Source organism: Chrysochloris asiatica, unplaced genomic scaffold (assembly GCF_000296735.1).
Source record: "Chrysochloris asiatica unplaced genomic scaffold, ChrAsi1.0 scaffold00178, whole genome shotgun sequence".
In the NCBI taxonomy this organism is placed as follows: Eukaryota; Metazoa; Chordata; class Mammalia; order Afrosoricida; family Chrysochloridae; genus Chrysochloris; species Chrysochloris asiatica.
In genome coordinates, this window is record NW_006408696.1 from 1914084 (window position 1) to 1936912 (window position 22829).

Sequence of the window (22829 nt, forward strand, 5' to 3'; positions counted from 1 at the left end):
AAATGCTAAAACTTTAAAAAATACTAAATGACAAAACAGATTGTAAAAATTCAACCTTAGTAATGAAAGTTGCATTTAAACTTCAGTGAAACACTATTTCTCTTTAGTTTGACAAGGGTCAAAGGCTACACTGCTGCCATGTTGTTAGGTGCCCTCACAGGTGTAAGCATACAGCCTCAGACATTCTGGGGCGGGAGTGTTCTCAGTAAACCTGGTAATGTCACTATGCTCATTGTTTTGATTCCATTTCTAAGAATTTCTCTTCTAAATATCTCACCAATATCCCAAAATAGGGCTATTTGTTACAGATTTTGGGGGCGAGCTCATTGCAAAAGATTAGAAACCACCCTTCCCATTGGGGAATGCACCTGCACATCAAATACCGACTATCTCAGTATCAAACTGCCACATTTACACTAGAAAATGAACATTTAGTAATAATGGAGTCCTGCATTTTTCCCTAGCACTGATTTTCACAATGAAGACCTGGTCTTTGGTACCTAACCATGATAATGAGAAGTAAATATATTTCAATATATTACTTAGCTATAGACTAGAATATTACATGAGGTTTTTGTTAAATGTCTTCGAGTTGGTTGTGACTCATAGCTACCCTGTACAAGGGTTTCCAAGGAGCGGTTGCTGGGTTTGAGCCACTGAACTTGTGTTGGCAGCCCAACTCTCAGAAACAATGAAAGAATGTAGACTGTAAGATACAGAGCTGTCATTCAGTCTTCTAGTTGTGTGCCGTCAACGTGGTCCCGACGCAGAGCCAGCCTGTAGGCGGTTTCTAAGGAGTGGCTGGTGGGTTTGAACTGCTGGCCTTCTGCTGAGAACACAGACTGTCAGAGACATAGCATTCCATCTCAAATTCTACTCATTTGTTTAAATATAAAGGGGCTTCAAACATTTTATGGAAAAAATCTCATAATCTTTTAATCCCATTTTTCTAAGAAAATTTTAAAGCCCTTTCATATATGAGGTGACATACTTATGCGTTAAAATATACACATGGTATTTTGGAAGAATTACAAAACAAACTGGTAACTGGTTGATTTGGGGAAGGAGATAGGTTGGGAATTCAGGAAATACAGGAAGAAAAAAATATTTAACTTATTTTCTTAATTTACATAATTCAACAGCAAAACTACTTTTGAGCCAATGCTCACTTAAATGTTTGAATAGTCTAAAATACCCTTCCTTTGCTTGAATGACTAAATGTTTTGAAAACCAACTAGTCAAATGCCACTAATTCAAAACCAAGTCTGAGATTTCTGACAGTGAAAATTAAGAGTATATAAATTTTAAAATGGTTTTATCATAGAGTCATTTTAATGAATACTAGGCATGGCATTTATACACATTTTACAAAGATTAACTTTAGCATATTTTGTATGTATATGTAAATATGTGAATCTAAACAGAATTTGTGCTAAATGACCCAATACCAGGACCTGTTTAAAAGGACATTTGGTTACAACAGTGAAATGGCTTAAGCTTAAAATAAGTAATAGATCCATTTGTTCAGTTTCACAGGTAGCTTTATTTGGGTTTTAGAAAAATATATACAATAATTTCAAACTCAGTTCTCTTAAATAGTTTTAAATTAAAAGTACGCCAAGTGAAAGGAAGAATGTTATCTGTACAGTCAGAGCACAGAATACTGCTTAAGAAAGTAGCAGATACCAATTTCTGCATCAAGTCAAAACCATTTACAGGAATGACAGGAACTTAACCAGAGTAGCTTGTGGCTGGCAGGTGAGCCAGCTCTTAACAGTGTAAGGTAGCTAAAGTAGCAGTCTGATTTGTTCTCTTTAAATCTGAAAAAGGAATTAAAGATTTACATACTCACCGGTCCTAAGTGCCAGATAAAGATATTAAGGAAATGCTTTGAGCGAAAATATTTGAATTTGGGGTAGAGGCCCTCGAGGGTCTATGTTAACAGGCTAACTTAGATTACACCAAAGCTTGCTCTTTCAGTTTGGTGTTGAGTTCAATTTAGATACACTACGGATTACCAGTCAGTCAGTTCAACTGGTAGCTGGTGTAACAAAACCCAAGAGCTTGGGGTATTTGTTAAAGACATTTATTTTGGACTAGAACCCTGCTTTCTCCTAAACATTCTTTTTGATGAATTCACAGTATCTAACAGTGTCTGTAAGATATATCAGTCTGGCAGCCGCCTCCCGACTTCTACGTACACTTAAAAAGTCAAGCCAAAAGGCGGCAGAAGTTGCTTCAACTTCTGTCCTTTTCACCGTGCTCTGGTTATGACAAGGAGTCCTGGGGACACCGTGCATTATGCTGCTAACCCAAAGGTCAGCAGTTTGAACCCACCAATGGTTCCACGGGAGAAAAGACCTGGTGATCCGTTCCCGCAAAGATTTCCTCCTTGGAAACCCTATGGGGCCAGTTCTGCTCTGTCCTATAGGGTCTCAGTGTTAGAATCAACAGCATACAACAACACAGTGACTACAAACTTGCTTTTCCAGTAACACACAACTTCCCTCCACTGGTTTTGGGGCTTTTCCAGGAGCTGAAACCTAATCAGTGTACCAGCCAGAGGCCAGTTTGTCATGGGATTTCCTAGACAGCTTACAGGGCACTCACTGGACTGCAGAACCGGCTCCACCTCCTTTCCACACTGTACACATTGCCTAAATCCGCAAAATAAGGAGGCAACTGTCATAAGCAACATCTGCTTGTGATTCAACAAACCCTTCTGGGGGAGAGAGGCGATAACAAATAGGTGAATTGTAGACAAGCTATTGGGTCAGTTAGGAATGCAGGGAGAGAGACTGGCATTTTGTTCTCTGTTCATCTATTTCCTGCTTGGTTTTTCGGATGCAACTAAAGATCTCCTTAAAAAGCGCTTTGTATTCTGGGGGCGTCGAAGCAGTCGGGGAAGCCACAGGCTCTGGGCTCATAGAGGTCAGCTCCCAGCTGGCCGGGCCAGGTTCAGGCTGGGCCTTCACTGCACTCAGGTCCTTGGCTGGAGCCCTGGAGGTCTGCACAGCTTTGTGGGACAAGTCCTGTTCCTGTTGGCACTTCTTCACCAGCTCTTCATACTTGCCCTTCAGGGCAACGTACTGTGTGTCCACCTCGTGCAGGAGAGAGATGCCCCTCTGCTTCACTGCCTTGGCCCTCCGGATGCAAGTCTCCTCATGGCCCTTCACCAGGTCTCCGCCTGCCAAGCTGCTCAGGACTGTCTCACTGCTGCTGCGCTTGAGGGGCTTTCTCGGGGCTTCTGTGGGGAACAGCTCCTCCAGCAGGCTCTGGCCGGGCTCTCTGAATGGGACAAACAGGGAGTCTGGCACCAGCTTCTCAACCCGGCTCATAAAAGGTTGCTCTGACTGCAGCATCTGCCGCAACTCGGCCACCTCTGCCTCCAGCTCCAGCGCGCGGGCTCGGTAGGCGCCCAGAGCCCCGAGCTGCTGCTCTAGCTCACTGTTCTCTCTTAGCACAAGCCCGTATTCCTCATCCATAGTCACCCGCTTCTGCCGTTCCAGGCTCAGCTGGGCCTGCAGCATCGCCACTGTCTTTTTCAAGTGCTCGTTTTCCTCTTCATCGGGGCTTTGCTGACTTTGCAAGGAAGTTATCTTCTCAGCAAACACGTGGTCATACACAAAGTGCCTAGGAGGGAGGTGAAGAGAATAAATTTCACAGGTCACATGAGAATGAAAGGACAGTTCATGTTTCAACAATGTGTTTGAGTCACGGTGACTGTTTTTTAGCTCATTCCCACATTAGGACTGTGGCTAAAATTAAACAGCCCAAGACTGCTGAGAAAAGAACTGCCGTGAGTAATTTAAATACGTACATACATACATTACCAACAGGACCAGCACCCTCAGTCCCAAAGACTAATAGTAAGAGGGTTATCTTACTGGAATTGAGAAGAGTCCAATGATTCTCAACCTTGACGGTAATAGAATCAGCAGAGTGGCCTTCAATACACTGAGGCCTGGGTTCCACCCCTGAGCATTCTGACGAAGTTGAGTTGTGGTCTGGACATCAGGTTGTTAATGACACTTCTCAGGAATGTGCAGCCAAGATTGAGAACCATTACTGCAGTGTTTTTAACCAGAATCTTCTGGGAAGCTTTTTCACCTAGACCTGAGATTCTGATTTAGACCAAGGGGGGTCCTTGGTCTTTACAGTCTGAGAAACCCCACAGGTGATTTGATATAGCCAAGGTTGAGAACCACCAAACAAATGAGGTAGCCTCTCTCCTGCAACACCTATAAGCAGCTTGTAACTAGTTCACTGCGTGATCATCTGCTTATCTAACGCCCCATGCGTGATCATCTGCTTATCTAACGCCACACTGGACTGAAAGCTCCAAGAACAACAGGTGCTCAATAAACAGTGGTGTGGCGCTGTGGGAGAATGCAGTGGACCGCAAGGTCAGCGGTTCAAACCCACTGGCCGCTCCTCAGAAATCCAGTACAGGGTTCTATGAGTCAGAACCGATTCCACGGCACTTATTTAACAACAACAAATAATAATTATCAGTCTCAGCACTCTATAAATTATAAAGGCACTTTTGTTCACTGAGATTCTTGTTTTATTTAAATTTTTCCTTCGCTCTAGTAAGATATCACATCCCCCCAAATCTCTAAAATGTTTAAGTACTTCACCTTATTTTAAACTATAATTTAATTCATTAAAAATACTGAAACAAATGCTCTCAAGTTTCTATTTAAAAAATAAGTTCTCACAGAATTACTAATATCAAAGAATTCTAGCATTTGTATGTTTAAGTTTAATGGTTTCGTTCAAACCAGTGTCAGTTTAAGCTTTTCTTAAAAGGGGTACTTTTAACTCCACTGAAACCCAGAATGATATGAGAGGTCCCATTTGTAACCATCACAAAGACAGGCTCTTACTGGCGGAGGTCATATAGCTCTTTCAGGCACGAGAAAGTGGGTGGTGATTTCTGCTGGTCACACTTGCCCTGGCTCCTTCTCCCTTGGCCAGATGACTTCAGCTCCTCCACTTGGGTCTGAAGATGATCAATGTTGCCTTGCAGGCATTCGATTGTTCCAGTCAGACTGTGAGAAACAGACCAAAGCTATCAGTCGTTTTAGATGAATGGAATAAGCAGTGAATAAGTCTTCCTTAATTGGAAAGACTTTCTATTTAATCTCCACAAGTAATTAAATTAAACCTTACTCCATGTTGACCCAAACCCACTACAGCATGTTATCTTCTAATTCTAGTACACACACTAAAGAGCTCCCCCAACTCATATAGGGTCGCTATGAATCAGAACCCACTCAAGGGCACTTAACAGGGTTTTCCTTCATGGATTCTAGAAAATATACCTCAGAATCTTTTGCTGTGAGGCCTTACTGTCAGCAACTAGTTTTTGATTCGTTTCTTCCAGTTCCCTTGCTGTCACATCTAACTGCTCATAGACCTTGGCGTGTTGCTCATTCATCTGCCGTAAAAGCTCCACCTGTTTGGTAAGATACTGGAAGAGAAGATCATCATGACCAAGTTACACAGTCAACAGAAAATACCACAGGCTTATTTTATGAAAAGAAGAATTGTAAATCCCAATTACACTACCTATCTTAGCATCTTTTATTTTCTTAATTCCCAAAATTCTTTTAGTAAAGATCCCAATGTATAATGAGCACATGTTATATAAAATAGATACTAAATAGGAAACTCTAAAGTGAGACATGAAAACTGGGAAGAGCTGCCTCCTCAAAGCAGAGCTGACCATGAAGACACAAATGGAATAAAGCTTTCGTACACTCATTGGCTGGTGGGGCACAACACAAAATGAGAAGAAAACAGCTGCACACATCCATTAATAATTGGAGCATGGAATGTACCAAGCATGAATCTAAGAGAATTGGTAGTTGTCAAAAATGAAATGGAACGCATAGAGATCGGGATCCCAGGCCTTAGTGAGTGAGCTAAAAGTAGATGGGTACTGGCCATTTTGAGTCCGAGAATGATGAACTGAAGAGGAATGGTATCATGGTCATCGTCAAAACATGTCAAGATCTATGGTGAAGTACAGTGCTGTATCTGTATCTGAGAGGATGATAACATCCATGCACCAACAAGGAAGCCCAGTTAACACCACCATTTTCCAAACTTACACATCAACCACTAAAGCCAGTGTGGATCAAACTGAAGAATTCTATCAACTTCTTCAGTCTGAAATAGATCAACTATGCAATCAAGATATATAAAAAATTGGTGATAAGAATTCTCAAGTTTTTTCTGTGTCCTTGCTTTTCTCTCTCTCTCTTTCTATCAATTCATGGAAGGTACCAAAATACCATTATTTTGAATTCTCTTTCATTACTTTTTCTTTTTTCCTCAGAAATGTTTTCTGTCTCTGCAGCTTTGTCATTTGTTTAAGACATTCTCTATTGTTTCTTCGTGTGAGCTGAAATTGTCTGTTGTCTCTGGAGCATTGTGGGGAAAAATTTCTGAGGTGCTCCTGCAATTCAAGGAACTCACGAGGTGATTCGTGGAATAGATGTGACAGCCGACTTCCTGGCCCTAGGATGGAGTTCCTATTGGCTTAGGTGTTATCTATGTTCAGAGCACTCAGTCCGGAAGTAGTTCAGAGGGGCCCTTGATGGAGCTGGTTTCAGTGTCTGTTAGGACCAAGGAGAAGCTGGGGGCAGGGTGACCAGTTAAATGACGGTGTGGTGGCTCTGCTGGATTTGTAGGTCTGGAGCAGAGCCCACCTGAATCCAGGTACCAAAGGGGCACATCAAAATGGTGCAGCTGGTCCCACCTCACACTAACGTGGTTCCCAACCACACAGCTCCAAACTCCCGGAGAACAGGGTGGATGAGGGTGGGAGCTGGTCACCTCTCTGGTCACTAGGGAGCCTGGGGGAAAGAAGACGTTGCACAGACCGTCAAGTGCTCATATTCAACTTCAAGCAGCAGTTGAAGATAATTAAAATTTCAAAGGGCATCGGGAGGAGACAAAGTCAAATATTAGAAAGAAATGTACAAAGATCTAGAGTTAGAAAACCAAAAGGGAAAAACACACTCAGTCATTCTTCAAGCTGAAGAATTGAGGTAAAAATTCATGCAATCGAGGTTCAACCATTTCAAGAGGTAGCATATGATCAAGAGCCAATGATACTGGAAGAAGAAGTCCAAGGTGCACTGAAGGCACTGGGAAAAGAACAAGGCTCTAGGAATTTATGGAAAATAAACTGAAATTTCTCAACAGACTGAGGCAGCACTGGAAGCACTCACTCATCTAACCAAGCAATTTGGGAGACTGCCAACTGATTGGAAGAGATCCATATCTGTGACCATTCCCAAGAGAGGTGACCCAATGGAAAGCTAAAATCATCGGCCGGTATCATTAATATCACATGCATGCAAAATTTTGTCTATTCTTTATCATTGGTTACTGTTTGCTCCTTCAATTTTCAATTTGACCTTTCAGCAATACTTCAGTCAGTATATTCATCACCTTATCCTCAAAACTCTTTTTTTGGAACTTTTTATTGTGACTTGAGTGGAGATTTACAGACAAGATCATCAGTTTTGCATTCAACAAATCATCCACTTTGTTTCATCTCAATGATTGTAATCCCCTCCCTGCAACAACAGTCATCCCGCTTCCTCCGTGTGCTTCCTGTCTCCATTCCAGCCGCCTTCCCAGCCCTTCTCAGCTCTGTCCTTAGGAACAAGCTGCTGCTTTCATTCGGAATGACTGACTGTTCCATCATTCATAGTGACCCTGGTGTCCCCTGAGACTGTGGTCCGGAGGCCCAGGTCCAGCTCCTCATTGTCTTAAGTTGTTTGGTCATATCTAAGATGTTGTCAGCATTTTGCTCCCTGTATGCTCCACCACATTTATAGCTGTGCGTGAAGGAAGGGGAAATGCTTCATATGCCAGTGAAATTTCCCTAAAGACTATTTTAAAAGGGCTGTACCAGTAGTACATTGACAGGGAACTGCCAGGGGTTCAAGTCCGATTCAGACGAGGATGTGGTCTGAGTGACATCACTGCTGCATCAGATGGATCTTGACTGAAAGCAGAGAATACCAGAAACATGTTTACCTGTGCTTTATTGACTAGGCTTTTGACTGTGTGGATCATGACAAGCTATGGACATCGCAGTGAATGAGTATTCCGAAACACTTAATTGTGGTCATGAGGAACGTGTACAAAGAGGCAACTGTTTGAAAAGAACAAGGGAATACTGAATGGTTTAAAAACAGGAAAGGTGTGGATAAAGGTTGTATTTTTTCCCGGTATTTAACTCAGTCTGTATGCTAAGCAAATAATCTTAGAAGCTGGATTATATGAAGAAGAATGTGACATCAGGACTGGCGGAAGATGCAACAGCCTGTTACGTGCAGATAATACAAACATGCTTGCTAAAAGTAAAGAAGACTTAAATACTCACTAACAAAGACCACAATCTTCAGTATGGGTTGCACCTCAGTGTAAAGAAAGTAAATATCCTCTCCACTGGACCAACAAATAAAATCATGATAAACGGAGAAAAGACTCAAGCTTTCAAAGACTTCATTTTGCTTGGATCCACTTTCAACACTCATGGAAGCAGCAGTCAAGAAATTAAATGACGTGTAGTATTAGGCAAATGTGTTGCAAAAGACCTCTTTAAAGTGCTAAGAGCAAAGATACCAGTTTGAAGACTAAAGTACACCTGACCCAAGCCATGTGCATGTGAAAGTTGGACAATGAATAAGGAGGACAGTAGAAGAACTGATGCATTTTAGTTATGGTGTTGGATAAGATTAATAAAGGTACCAAGAACTGCCAGAAAAACAAATCCGTGTTCAAAGTACAGCCAGAATACTTCTTAGAGGCTGAAATGACTAGACTTTAATGTCTGTCATACTCGGCTATAGCATCAGGAGGGACCAGTCCCTGGAGAAGGGCATCATGCTTGGTAAAGTGGACGGTCAGCACAAAAGATGGAGCTTCCTAATGAGATGGACGGACACAGTGGCCGCAGCAATGGCCTCAAGGGTAGCCGCAACTGTGAGGATGGCACAGGCCCTGTAGTAGTTCATTCGGTTGTACAGAGGGTCACTATAGGTCAGAACCAACTCAATAGCATCTCACAACAACAACAAATGGTGGGCTCTGTGAGATAAGCACTGGACGGATAATCAAAAGGTCAGCAGTTTAAGTTCACCAACCACTCTGAGGGAAAAGGATGAAGCTCTCTGCTCTTCTAAGAGATTTACAGCCTTGACAGGTTGCGCTATGAGTTGGAAGTGACTCTCTGGCACTTAGCACACACTCACACACACATGTAAACATACAAAATGTTGTTAGGTTCTGCTGAGTGAGTTCTGACTCATAGTGACCCAATGTACAAAAACAACAGAAAACCTGCTGAGTCCTGCCCCACCTCACTACTGCTGTTACGTCTGAGCCCGTGACAGTCATGATGTCAATTATGGTCATCATATTCTGACTGATGTCCTACAATGTAGGAAAGACGGAATATGAATAAACACAGCAACAGACCCCTCAAGGTTGCAACGGAAAATGGGGGGGGGGGGACAGAAGGGAGCAAAACAAGAAATCAGTATAATATACAGAAGACTATGGCTATAGTAAAGAAAGCAGAAAAGGCTTTCAAATGACCACAGATGGCATGCCTTCATAAAGAAGGGACACCTGGGAAGTAAGAGCACTTTGCGTGGTGGGCCTAACTCCAATGGGAGATGACGCAGGTTTCCAAGCAGAAGAGTAAAAAAACCATAGCGGGAGGATGCTCCCAAGACCTGTAGGAAAGTCTAAATGAATCTGATTGTGTCCAACGGTGTCAGAGCTCTGGGGTTAGATCTCATTACTCTCTATAAAGTATCCTCTTGGCTCCTTCCCCTCATCCCAGACAGACAGGGTTGCTTGGAAATCTTGGAAAATAAGATGTTCACAGAATACTCAATACATAGAGGTTATGGATGTCTCGGAAGCTAGTGGAACTAGTATTGTATTTTTGTGTGTGACAGCATAGACAGCAAGCAGACATCAACTGAATGATTTCTCCTTGCACAGTTCCGGGGCACTGATGCTATTCTTCAAGTTGTGTAACCATCCTCACTAGACTCGTTCACATTCATCCAGCACCACTTACATTAGCACACTGCCCACTACCCCGTAAGCTCCTTAGTCCACCTTGTGAGCTGCTGTTGGAATGTGACCACATACAGAGCCCAAGAAGCAGGACACACTTTGTTTATTGAGCACAATGACGTCAGGGGATAGTTTCAGTTTCAGGTTTAAAGATTACCTAACGGGGCAACTTAGACACTGGCTGCCTAAAATGAGGGAGAGATAAAGGTACAAAGTGACTGGCTTACAAGGTTACAAGAGGGACTTTAGTTTAAGAGTGTGTGGGGGAAGACAGAGTCCCCACTGAATAGTTTTCATCTTGTCTAGATGAGTCTGGTAAAAAAGATGGAGAAAGATTCTTATGATTCAGTTGTGAATGATTGTTATCATGACTAATTGCGACTGTCACAATTGTAAAGGTAGAAGTTTTGTAAAAAAAATGGGGGAGTGGTTAATCTTACAGTCCAGAAACAAAGAACTACAGGACCATCAAGGGAGACGAGCACAAGCAGAATGCATGACCTTATCCAGAGAAGGAGGCACAGATGGGGACATGGCGAGAGGGAGCAGCTGAGGACTCTAAATTCATGGAAAGGGAGGGACAGAGAGCTGCGGCCAGGAGGTAGGCTTGCAAAATGTGCCCTTTAATGGTGTTAATTATTATATATGCCTGAGTGTTTAAAAAAAAAAAAAGAGCTAAAATGAATAGAGAGAAAGAGAAATACTGTTAACTTATAGTACACGGAGGGGATTATAATCATTGTAATGAAGCAAAGTATATGATTTGTTGAATATAAAACTGCCGATCTGCCCTGTAAACCTTCACTCAATTTTGGTGGGCGAGGAAGGGGGTCAAACAGCCTTAGTGGCTGCAGTCTGGAATTCAGTATAACTGAACTTCTCCCCCATACTTTTTGTCTTTTGATCAGCAGTCTTGCACAGAATCTTTGATTGGTATGGGACCGCTACTTTCAATAGCCTAATCTTTTCTTTTTGCGTTAGAAATGATGCCTAACAAAATACTGATCCAATTTGTTTCAAATTTGTTTAGACAGTTTCCTAGTTGTCTATTGAGTTGATTTTTTGGTTACTACTATGTATTTTTCTAAAATTTCTAAATTAAAAAATGATCATGTAAACGTGACCTATACTCAGAGCAGTAGTTACTCTAAATACCAACAAAGAGGGAAAGAGTCTTCAAATCAAGTATCAATGCTATCTGCTCTGTACACAGGGTAGATAGGGACGGGCAACTTAGACACTGGCTACCTAAAGTATGGAGGCAATAAGGGCACGAAGTGACTGGTTTCAAGAGGGAGTTTAGTTTAAGAGTATCGGGGAAAAGAAACAGTCCCCACTGAATAGCTGTCATCTTGTCTAGATGGGTCTGGTGAAAAGAGATGGGGATAAGATTTGTAAGATTCAATAGTGAATAACTGTTATCATGACTAATCGCAACTGTCACAATTGTAAAGATAAGTTTTGTAACAAAAAAAAGGGGAGTGATTAATCTTACAGTCCAGAAACAGAGGACTCTAGGACCATCAAGAGAGGAACACACAAATAGAATGTGGGACCTTATCCAGAGAAGCAGCAGGGCCAGAGATGGAGGCAGAGATGGGGGCATGGAGACGGGGAACGGCTGAGGACTCTAGATTCATGGACTAAGGAGAGAAGTACTAAGACCTGGTGGTCGGGAGCAGACTTGCAGAATGTGCCCTTTGGAAATGTAAATTATTATATATGCCTGAGTGGGTTTTTTTGTTTGTGTGTTTTTTAAAAAGCTCAAATGGCTAGAGAGAAATACTGTTAACTGATGGTACATGGAGGGGATTATAATCAATGTAATGAAACAAGGTATGTGATTTGTTGAATGTAGAACTGATGAAGAACTGATGATCTGCCCTGTAAACTTTCACTCAATCCACAATAAAACCTTAAATTAAAAAAAAAAAAAAAATGTTTAATGAAAATAAAAACTGAGCAAAAAGCAAATGGGAAAAAAAAAAGATCATGTATCACTTTTTGAATCAGGAAAATCCCTAGTAAACATTTTAAAGTTAGTTTAAAAACCTTTTTAAAAAACGGTTCACAGAGCAACTTAGGTTCTGAATCAGCAATCTGTACAAACTGTTCAGTGGCACTGGTTACCTTCTAATGTGCGAACAGTCTCATTATTTCCTTTCTAGTTGTTTCCAATGTCGTTTCACTGCCCCCTTACCTTACCTTTTTTTTTTTTGAATTGTTGATTGTTTTCACACAGATGATTTTTAAAGGGAGCACAGTGCTCACAGGTGATAGTATTTTGTGAGTCAATCTGCTATTTAGTTACAAGGTAATGTCGGAGTAGTTTCTATTCAAGGTCTAATGAGTATCTCAGGGCACACTAATCTTGGGACGTCCTCCCGTAATTCTGAATTTTTACAGAACTTGTGGTTCTGTTCCTTATTTTTATCCAATTCTACCAGGACCCATCTGTTGTGATCCTGATCGAAACGGTCAGTGGAGGCTAGGCACTTTCTAGTTCTTCTGGTCTCAGACTATACGAGGCTGTGGGTCCCACAGATAGTTCTACACACTAGTTCTTCTGTAAGTTTTGTGTTCCTTTCTATCTATTTTGTTCCAGATGAGTAGACACCAATAGTCCTTTCTTAGATAGCTGCTTGTAAGCTTTTAAGACCCCAGGCTAAGACAAAGAACATAAACTCTATGAAGTATAATGACACCAACTGGCCAAGTTTGCCCCATGAAATGATGGACCTAAGACTTCAAACTCAGACAACCAATTCTGCCAGCTATTTGGTTATCGTGACCCCATGACTTATAGGACAGTCTAAGTGAAGGGTGGGGTATGCAGGGAGCTTCAACAGTTTTGTTTCTTTAGCTAGACGGTTGGTGTATGGGTGTTCGTTGTATTATTCCTTCATGCTTTTGTGTATCTCTTAAATATTACCATAAAACTTTAAAAAAGAAAATGCTGCAGAATAGTATAATATTCACAACTTCATTTTTTTCACAATGCTAGAAAATACTGGACCATTTACTTCTAGTACACTTCACCATAACAGCAGTTGACTTAGGTGTTAGGAAGCACAAGATAGCACATCTCTTAGAATAGCAGACTTAGGTGTTAAGAAAGCCTAAAGAAAGTAGAAATCAGTACCCCCATCCTCCCCAGTGGATTTTTTTAATTGCAAGTGTTCGTTTTAGCAGAATATGATTGGTTCAACACCAGCCAGCGTGCCACACCTCAGAGTGTAGCTCCTCAGCTGAGCAAATTACCTCAATTTCTTGTAACTGCTCCTGATTGGTTGTGTACATCTGCTGAAGAGAGTCCTCCAACTCTGTGTTCCGGTCCAGTAATGTCTTCCCAAGCTCAGCAGCAAGCTGGAGATCTAGCACAACAGCTGAATCTTAGGATGGTATAAACAGTCTCATTGCAACATTTCATACAATACCTTTCTTAAAACAGCAACAAACCAAGACACAACAAATAAGGTTTAAATTAGATTATAATGGCAGGTAGAACGGCACAGAAGAGAACCTGAGTTCTATATAAGATTCAGTTCAACTGGGGACTTCTACTCGCTTATACACTAGTCTTTACATAATCTACTTTATGGACATGTATTCGTTAGTTCAAGGAGCCCAGGTGGCACTGTAGGGTAAACACTGGACTGCTAATCACAAGGTCAGCAGTTCAAACCAACCAGATCTTCCACGAGAGAAAGATGAAGCTTTCTGCACCCGGAAGGATTTAGAGCATCAGAAATCCTGTACTAGGCTGCGATGAGTGGGAAAGGCCTGGCGGTAGTGGTTTAGTCACTAGTTCAAGAGTTACTATCAGTTCTGTGACTTTGACTCATAAACTGGCTGCTATGGAGCTGACTCCAACTGACGGCGATCTCACATGTGCCCATGGGGAACCACGGGTTTTTTAACAGCAGGTTTTTTGGAAGTAAATCACCAAGGTACCTCTGGGTAGACTCGAGCCACCAAACTTTCAGTTAGTGGCTGAGAACTTGTTTGTTAAGATCACGATTATCTGCTATGGGAGTACCCTGACCGTTTACCTTGTTTTGGACAGTACACTTCTGAAGCCAAATGAATTGAGATAGTAACTAGTCCTTTCCCACCCCCAAATATTTCCTCCTTTTTTGGATTTTGAAATTAAACAGCGTATTGCCAAAGCCTAGGCAACCTTTTAATAGAGTTAATGGCAACTGGTTTTACTGGTAAAGTTCCAGTGAATCCAGCTGCTGAGAGTGCTTGTTGTTCCAGATCGTAGTCTCCTAAGGAAACTAAAAATCAGTGAGCTGGGAAAAGGGAAAATCCATTAATGATAAGGACATTTCCAAGTCTCTCATGCCGTCTGCTTTTCTCTTCATGTGCGTCTCTAAGATGAACAAACAAGATAGCATAGCAGCAGAACAGTTTCTGAAGTAGTTACATGTCAGTAGCTCATACTACCTTTAACACAAAATCATAATTCTAGTTTAAATCTCATTTCTTTCTCTTTTGTGGCATTTATGCACAGGAGTTGTTTTTATTACACACAATCCCATAATGAGATTGTTGTTGTTGTTAAGTGCCACAGAGCCAGTTCCGACCCATAGCAATCCTGTATAGGGTTTTCAAGGAATGGCTGGTGAGGTTGAACCACCAACCTTGCAGTTCAAACCAACTTTGCAGTAAGAGCACATTAACCCACACCGCCACCCCAGAAAAATACACAAGGAAGTACTTTACAAACTAAGCTATGATACAAAGGCTACGTTCAGTATTCACTGACTGACAAGTAAATGATTTGTTTCGAAGGCTCTGGTAAGCTCTAGCTATCCAACGATGGAAAAAATGGATGAGGTCCCTGATCTCCTAATACTTACAGATTTAATGGAGAAGCCAGACAGCAAGTAAGTCAGTAAACTTACAAAGTATGGTATGCACTATTTATTCCTACATACAGTACAGGCACATAACATGTGACAATACCATGTTATTCTAGGCTGGGAACAGAATGAAGAGAGATAAAAATCCCCTGCCTTCATGGGGTTTATATTCTAGTAGAGGAACTAGCATGATAAATAAATTAGTGACCTAACACCCATACATCCAGGCAGAGGCAAAACAACTGCCAAGTTCCTAGAAAGAAAGTGAGAGAGGAAGTAATAAGAGCCCTCCCTCACACGCCGCCCACAGAACCTGGTGATGGCTGGGGCACTGAACAGCCTAGGGGTGGAAGTGAGATTGCTGAGCACAGAATGCGAGTGTTAGCAGTTCCTGGACCCCAATAAAGCTCCCGCCTTTACAACTATTCTCAGGGCTTTTTCATACCAGGAGAGCCCTTAGCCCTAGAGCTGAAGATGTTCCCAGCCAGTTCCCCCAGAGCTGTCAATGAAGCCCTGGTGGCGTGGCAGGGTAAGTACTGGCTTGCTAACTAACCACATGGTCGGCAGTTCAAACTCACTAGCATGAGAAAGATGAGGCTTTCTGCTCCCGTAAAGATTCATAGCTTTGGAAGCCCTACTTAAGGTTGCTATGAGTTGAAATCAACTCTGGTACTGTAGGGTAAGCACTGGACTGCTATCAGTTCAAACCCAACAGCCGCTCCTTGGAATCCCTATACACAGGATCGCAATGAGTCAGAACTGACTCAATGATACTCAACAACAGCAACAAAATGCAGCCCAGTGTCACTGAAGCAAAGAGGGGAAGAAAAAGGAAGCAAGAAACAAGTCAAAGGAGCTACAAGGGGGTCTCGAGTTGGGTTTTTACTCTGATTATAACAGAATCCAGTGCAGCCTTTTGAGGTGATCACTCCGGATGTTGTGCAAAATGATTGAAAGAGTAAGGTTCGAAGCAGGGTGACTGGCTAGAAGGATTCTCTACTAGACTAGAAACTCCATGAAGGCAGGGAAATGTTCATCTCTGTCATTTTATTCCCCACCTAGAACAGTGTCTGTCTGGTATTGCCATAGTAGTACTGTTAAGAATCTGGATGAAAGATGAGGATGACTTGGACCAAGGAGGGAAAGTACAGCAACACGGATTTGTTGACTAACTGAAAGTGCAGTGTGAGAGGGAAAAGGAAAACAAAACAAGAGTCAATGTCAATGAACTTTAGAAAGGTTGGTCAACGAAGGTTTAAGGAGCCTAAGACTCCATGTGAAGAGCCAAAGGCACTGTGACAAGAAAGCACTTGGCATGTTCTATTACCTGATAAAAAGCCAGGACGACAGGCTCATGTGGGGGAGAACAGTAGGAGATGAAGTTACCTAAAGAGTGACAACAAAAAAGCGACACCTCTTGTTACCTGGTCATGCCATTCAAAGAGTCCTGGTGTGGCATTGTAGGATCAGCACTGGGACTGCCAACCACAAGGTCAGCAGCTCACACTCAACACCTGTTCCTCAGAAACCCTATATAGACTCAGTATGAGTTCAGAACCAACCTGACAGAACTTAACAACAATCCTTCTTGAAATATAAATGTCCATTCATGTTGCACATTAGATTTCAGTCTGAAGTAACATCTTGTATTCACATGACACACAATATCTATAGTTAGCTCAAAGCATTTAAGAGACAGCAATCTTTTTCATGTGTTTAATCTTTTTAATCGGCTGCTAAACAAAAGGTGGACCATTTGAGCCCACCAGCCACTGTGTAAGAGAAAGATGTGGCAATCTGCTGCCTTAGAAAACCTACTCTTCTACAGGGTCACTATGGGTGACAGCAATGGGTGTTTTAATCTTTGCATTTTCACGAGGTATTTAGCTCCATTTTCCAGATGACGCACAAATGCAGTAATGAGCTGACCACATCGACATGGTGAGTCACAGGCAAGACAGAAACTACCAGTCATCCGCTTCTACTCTCAGGCTTATCATGATTTTCTCATTCTCCACATCTACATTATTTTAAGTCTATCAAAAGGCACACCCACACTTCTTTAAGGTCAAGAGTACAAAGTTCCCGAGCTAAGGTACTTAATGTGTTGCACTTGTTTTCATAGACAGCGGGCGATGAGAAACTAGAGTTGAGATGTTTGATTTTTATTACTGCTCTGGCATTGAAAGTACATACGTCAGTCAAGTTAACAGCTTGTTTTCTCACCAAGTGAAAACGGTACTACGGATGGCTGAAGATGTTCCAGAACTAATTATTTTGTACTCACAAGGTATGTAATGTGTAGCCATAAACTCAGAGAAGCCACTACACTGTATAAAAGGCGAAGCACAAACATCACAGAGACATTACTTCAGTCTCTCCTCTGGCTTGTCGGAACGTGCTAACTCCTCACTAGGAAGGACCAGAAACTCACCGAATGTGTTCTTTATCTAGTAATCAAAACCTGAGCCAAAACCTCTTCCAGAATTACTACTAACTTGAGACCATCAACCACTTGGATTCAGAAACATCTCTCCTGCTCCTAGAGAAAGAAATGCCAAGGATAGCACTCTTCCAAAAAATAGCAAAAAAAAAAAAAAACTTGAGGTTTATCTTTTATCTCAGCCCTTATTTCCAGTTAAACAAAACTCCAACCTGGTTCAGTAACTTGAAGTCTTATAGTCTCCTAAATATTTGATAAGTTATTCAGAATAGAGTTGTAGCAAGGTAAGTCTCCGCTACGAGGAAGCGCCTGTAAAGGCACACTGTATCACAGGATATGACTTCATCTGTTCGTTTAAAGACTAGGGTCTTTTTTAGTTCTTTTCCTGTTGTGTAGCATCTGGCTTCCATAACCAAAAGGAGTCAAAAGCTGGCAGTATGCCCAAGAAGGCTTTCTAAATAATTAATGGAGGGAATAGGAGAATATTGAATGTCCTTATTTATATTTTTAATTAAGGAAACAATAGTTTTGAAATTTTACACACCTGTTCATCTCAGTTTGAAAATGAGGATTTTCATTAAGAGATTCTTTTCTGAATCCTATTGAACTGGCCTACGCAGCCACTGAAAATCAGCCCAGATTTACTACTGCTGTTGTTGTTGTTAGGTGCCATCGAGTCAGTACCAACTCATAGCGACCCTGTGCACAACAGAACGAAACACTGCCCGGTCCTGCACCACCTTACAATCGCCGTCACGTTCGAGTCCATTGCTGCTGCCACTAAGCCAAGCCATCTCATTGGGGGTCTTTTTCTCCGACCCTCCACTTTACCAAACCAGTCCTTTCTCCAGGACTGGTCCCTCCTATCGGTTTGGAAATTATGCACTTTATCAATACTTTTCATATGTTTAACACTTAGGATCCCTCTTCCTTTATCAGTCTGCAAGTGATGGATAGTATTCTATTTGACAGCTCTAAGGAGGTATGCTTTAACAGGAACTCCACTCAGCCCTCGGGAGTGGTGTTTAAACAGAACCATCCTTTCAGAATTTTGATACCTTTCAAACTCACTGCTGTTACAGTTTTTCATTTTACTTCAATCTCTCCAAATTATATGTTGTTGTTCAAGTGCTGCTGAGTCAGTTCTGACTCACAGTGACCCTGTATAGCAGGGATGTTGTAGTTGTTAAGTGCCGTCGAGCCGATTCTGACCCATAGCGACCACCTTTTTTCTACCAAAAAAGAAAACACTGGCAGGCCATGCCAAATTATCAACTTAACAACTAGCCTGCTGTATTTGGTCAATCAGTTAATGACGTCACCCTACAGGGTCACTATGAGTTGGGATTGACTCCACGGCACATCACCACCACCACCACCACCACCACTACCACCACCACCACCACCGTGATGGCTGGTGTCCTGGTATACTGCTGTGGGTTAATGTGCTGCACTGCAAGGTCAGTTTGAACCACAAAGTTGGTGGTTCAAGCCTATCAGCCACTCCTTGGAAACCCTTTACAGGGTCACTATGGGTCGGAACCAATTCAATGGCACTTAACAGCAACAACAACATGATGGCTGGAAGTACGGCTGCCTTGGAAGAGCTAGGACAAATGTTCCCCACCCCTGCTGTACAGGGTTGTCAAAGCTGTAAATCTTTGTGGCAGCTGAAAGTCTCACCTTTCTCTCGAGGAGCGGCTGGTGGGCTCAAACCGCTGACCCTGTGTTTCGCAGTCCAGTACTTATCCTCCAGAGCTGCTCTCCCCAAATTATACTAGAACAGCATATTTTCACGTTAGCTGTAGTTCACAGCAGTAATTCACTAATCTTAAGGCTGAAAGCTTTCCTATTATAAAGTCAAATGCGTCACTGGGTGGCCCCTGTGTAACTTGTTGCCAACATTACTATAATTGGGAAGGCAAAAAACTTTAATATAAACATCAAGAAAAATGACGTCGATTTTAATGACCCACCAAACAATGAGTCAGCAAAGAAGTTGCATACAAGGAAGACAGACTCAAAGAAACAGAAATTTTAGGATTCCTTTAAGCTAAGATTTCATTTGTCAATCTATACAGTGGAAATCGGAATCCTTATTCTAAATGACAATTATAAGAGCAGCTGGTCTCAAAGAAAAGCCAGTCTCTGAAGTCTTTCTAGCTTACTCTCACGGGCACATTTCAAAGCACGCTCCACCATTACCTGCAAAGAAATCTGCTGTCCCAGAAAGGATCTTACCCAAAGAGATTACCGTCAGTATTCTTACCAAGCCCTCTGACAAGACTGTCTCTTCATCAAAGTGTTTTATAAAACGAGAGGCTTTTCTCTTTCTGCCTGTATACAGCTTTGCATGTGTCAAACACGGTATGAAGAGGGCACCAGAGTCTACTAAAGGCTAGAAATTTCCAGAAAATGTTATTTAAAAAAGAATGCCCTAGCAAAGTTTGATCCAGAGATTCCATCTGCTTAAATAATGGCTTATATATATGGTGTGGCGCTGTAGGATAAGCGCTCAACCAGGAGGTCAGTTTGAACTGCAAGGTCACTGGTTCAAACTCACCAGCCACTCCTCGGAAACCCTACACACGGTCACTATGAGTTGGAGCCGACTCAACAGCACTTAACAGCAGCAACAACAACATATTGTTAAAGAAAAAAAAAGTCCTACTTCTGATTTGGAGAACAAGATGTTAACAATTGTTTTAAGCAGCTCTCTCCAAACAATTCTTACTACGAAAATACGATGTTTTAAAAAGTGCAATTATTTGTACATGCTGAAAATCTGTTAAGTGCCATCGAGTTGGTTCCGACTCATAGCGACCCTACATGCTTAATAATCTGTTTAATAAAATAAATCTGCCCACAAACTTCATTCAGCAGCAAATACAAGGGCTTACTAGGTGCCAGGCAGTGCAGTGGGCACAACCATAGGTATCACTTCTGGGTGTCTCTAGTGCCTCCTTCGAAGGATGTATTATGCTGCCTGTCCTATCTTGTCCAAGACTGTGGCCCCAGTGCCTAGGTAAGTGCCTGCCACAAACCAAGTAAATCATTTTTTGTGAAATGAATAAATTTTCAAATCCTTTAGACATTGTTTAACATAATTTAATAAAATTGGGGCAAAGATACCTTTTATTCACTGTAGCCTTTGTTCTTTTTATAGGCCAGGATCATGTTACAACTGTTAGAATTTCACTTCTACTATTGTTGTTGTTAATTGCCATCGAGTCGATTCCGACCCATAGCGGCCCTCCCTGTAAAGGGTTTCCGAGCAGTTGATGAGCTTGAACTGCCAACCCATTTAATTCACAGGGTAATGTCGAAGTACACGATGATAAAGAATGTAAAAGTCCTTTGAAAAGCAGATAGTAAATTCCAAGTGAAAACTCGTGTAAAGGAGGTTTGGACTATGTCCTTTAAAGTTTCGTTGAACTTGATCTGATGACTTCACTTCAATCAAGCTGAGGTCAAAGAGAATTGGTCACATAACCCCAAGGTGTTGCATTTGCTTCTTGGGAGGATTCTGGTGTGGCACTGTGGGATAAAGAGCTGGACCGCAAGGTTGGTGATTGAAACTCACCAGCTGCTCCTTGGAAACTCTATTGTTATGAGTCAGAAACGACTCAATGACAGTTAACAACAGTGGAAATACTACAACTGGTTACTTCTAACAATCTCCCTTAGAGGGAAAGTGCATGTGTGGACTACATGTGTGGATCACATGTACACGTGTGGACCACCACGGGAAAGTCCCTTAGAGGGAAAGTGCAGTGTGGACCACGGCACATGATGGGAAGGCATCATAAAACCAGCCATCCTGTGTGGGTGCTTTACTCAGGTTCGATGCAATACTAACCAAGCTTTGCTCATGTGCCAAATATTAAGCTAGATCCTGGGGATTTAAAAACTGAGCAGGCTTGGTCCTTGCCTTCTCTGGCTTACAGATTTGTTTCTTTAATAAAGAAATGAAAAATATTTACCAGTGATTATATAAACTAATTTACAATAGGGAAATGTTGCAATTGCACCGTGATTGTCCCATTAAACCTGGACAAAAAAAATCAAAGTAGGCCATCAATTCTTATGGGGAAATCTGAAAGCAGGTTTGTCAAAATGTAAGACAAATCTTTAAAGACCTCTTTAAAATGTTAAAAAGCAAAGATGCCACCTTGAGGACTGAGGTGCACCTGGCCCAAGCCAGGGTATTTTCAATCACCTCATAAGAATCTGAAAGCTGGACAATGTATTAAGACCAAAGAAGGTTTGATGCACTTGAATTATGGGGTTGACAAAGAATACCATGAGTAAGTATATCATGGACTGCAAATCATAGCTAGACTGTCCCTTGGAAGCAAGCATGGGCATACTTTGGATATGTGAGGAGGAATCACTGCCTGGGGGACATCATGTTCGGTCAAGTGGAGGGTCGTGGACAAAAAAGAGGCTGACCCTCAATGAGATGGAATGTCAGTGACTGCAAAAATGGCTGTGACTGGAAGAGCGCACCAACTAGGCTGTGCTTCCATCTGCTTTATTCAGGATGGTGGTTAAGACTGTTATCCTAGTCCCCCCCCATTAAGTGTTGTCTTCTACCTCCAAATGTTGGATTAAGTGGGCCTGCGTGGTATGGTTTGCCCACACCTGGCACATGGTAAGCATTCTTCCAATTGACAGCTACTTAGTACCCAGCCAGGAAAGGGGAACCGGCTACAATGCGCGCTGCTCTTAGGAGAAGGTATCATTAGAGAGAAACCCAAGAGGCAGGTCAACCCAACCCCACTGCCATCAAGTCAATTCTGACTCACAGGGATCCTAGACCACAGAGTAGAACTGCTTGTTCTCTAGGGTTTCCTAGCCTTTGTCTTCCGGTGTGGCTGGTGGGCTCGAACTGCAGACCTTGCAGTTCGCAGCCCAACGCATAACCGACTCGATGGCACTAACAACAACGTGTCAGGATCGACTCAATGGCAGATTTGTTTTTTGTTTTGTTTTGGCACTTTGGGCAAGTCACTTAACCGCTTCAGCGTCCGTTTGCCTCATCTGGAAAATAGGGGTAGAGTCACAGCGAGCGCTCGGCGCGCTCCAGCGATTACCGCCCCGGTCAGCACTGCGCATGCAGCTGGGCGAGCACTGCGGGTTCACGCAGATGGGGGGGGGGGGGCCGGCGCCGCGACCCCAGCCTCACCTTGCTGCAGGTCCCGGTGGTCGTACCACGGCTCGTCCTCCTTCAGCTCGAAGTCCTCCTTGAGCTCAAAGTCCTCCACCAGGTTCTCCGCCAGCATCTCGGCCGAGTCCTCTGGGGGCAGCGGTCTGTGCCGCCGTCCTGCCTCAGCCGCTGCCCCTGGCCCACCGCCCTCCGCCAGAGCCGCCCTCGGGCAGGCGGGCCGAGCCGCCAC

At 42.5% G+C, this 22829-nt stretch overlaps 1 protein-coding gene across 1 annotated transcript; it reads right to left on the minus strand.

Moving 5' to 3' along the window:
• Positions 1–2777: 2777 nt before the first annotated feature.
• Positions 2778–22829, minus strand: CDR2 (cerebellar degeneration-related protein 2, 62kDa). The gene is made up of 5 exons (XM_006871947.1): positions 22619–22829; positions 13381–13493; positions 5328–5476; positions 4890–5054; positions 2778–3633 (listed from the first exon to the last, which is right to left on the minus strand). The coding sequence occupies exons 1-5, from the start codon at positions 22713–22715 to the stop codon at positions 2778–2780; spliced, it is 1380 nt and encodes a 459-aa protein (XP_006872009.1). The 5' UTR covers positions 22716–22829.

Excerpts from the sequence above, each read along its gene's own strand:
- CDR2 (XM_006871947.1), bottom strand. The coding sequence starts at position 22,715 with ATGCTGGCGGAGAACCTGGTGGAGGACTTTGAGCTCAAGGAGGACTTC. Across the intron at positions 5,477-13,380 it reads AGCAGTTACAAGAAATTGAG|TATCTTACCAAACAGGTGGA; the intron begins GTAATTTGCTCA and ends CTTCTCTTCCAG. Across the intron at positions 5,055-5,327 it reads TCACAGCAAAAGATTCTGAG|TCTGACTGGAACAATCGAAT; the intron begins GTATATTTTCTA and ends TGTTTCTCACAG.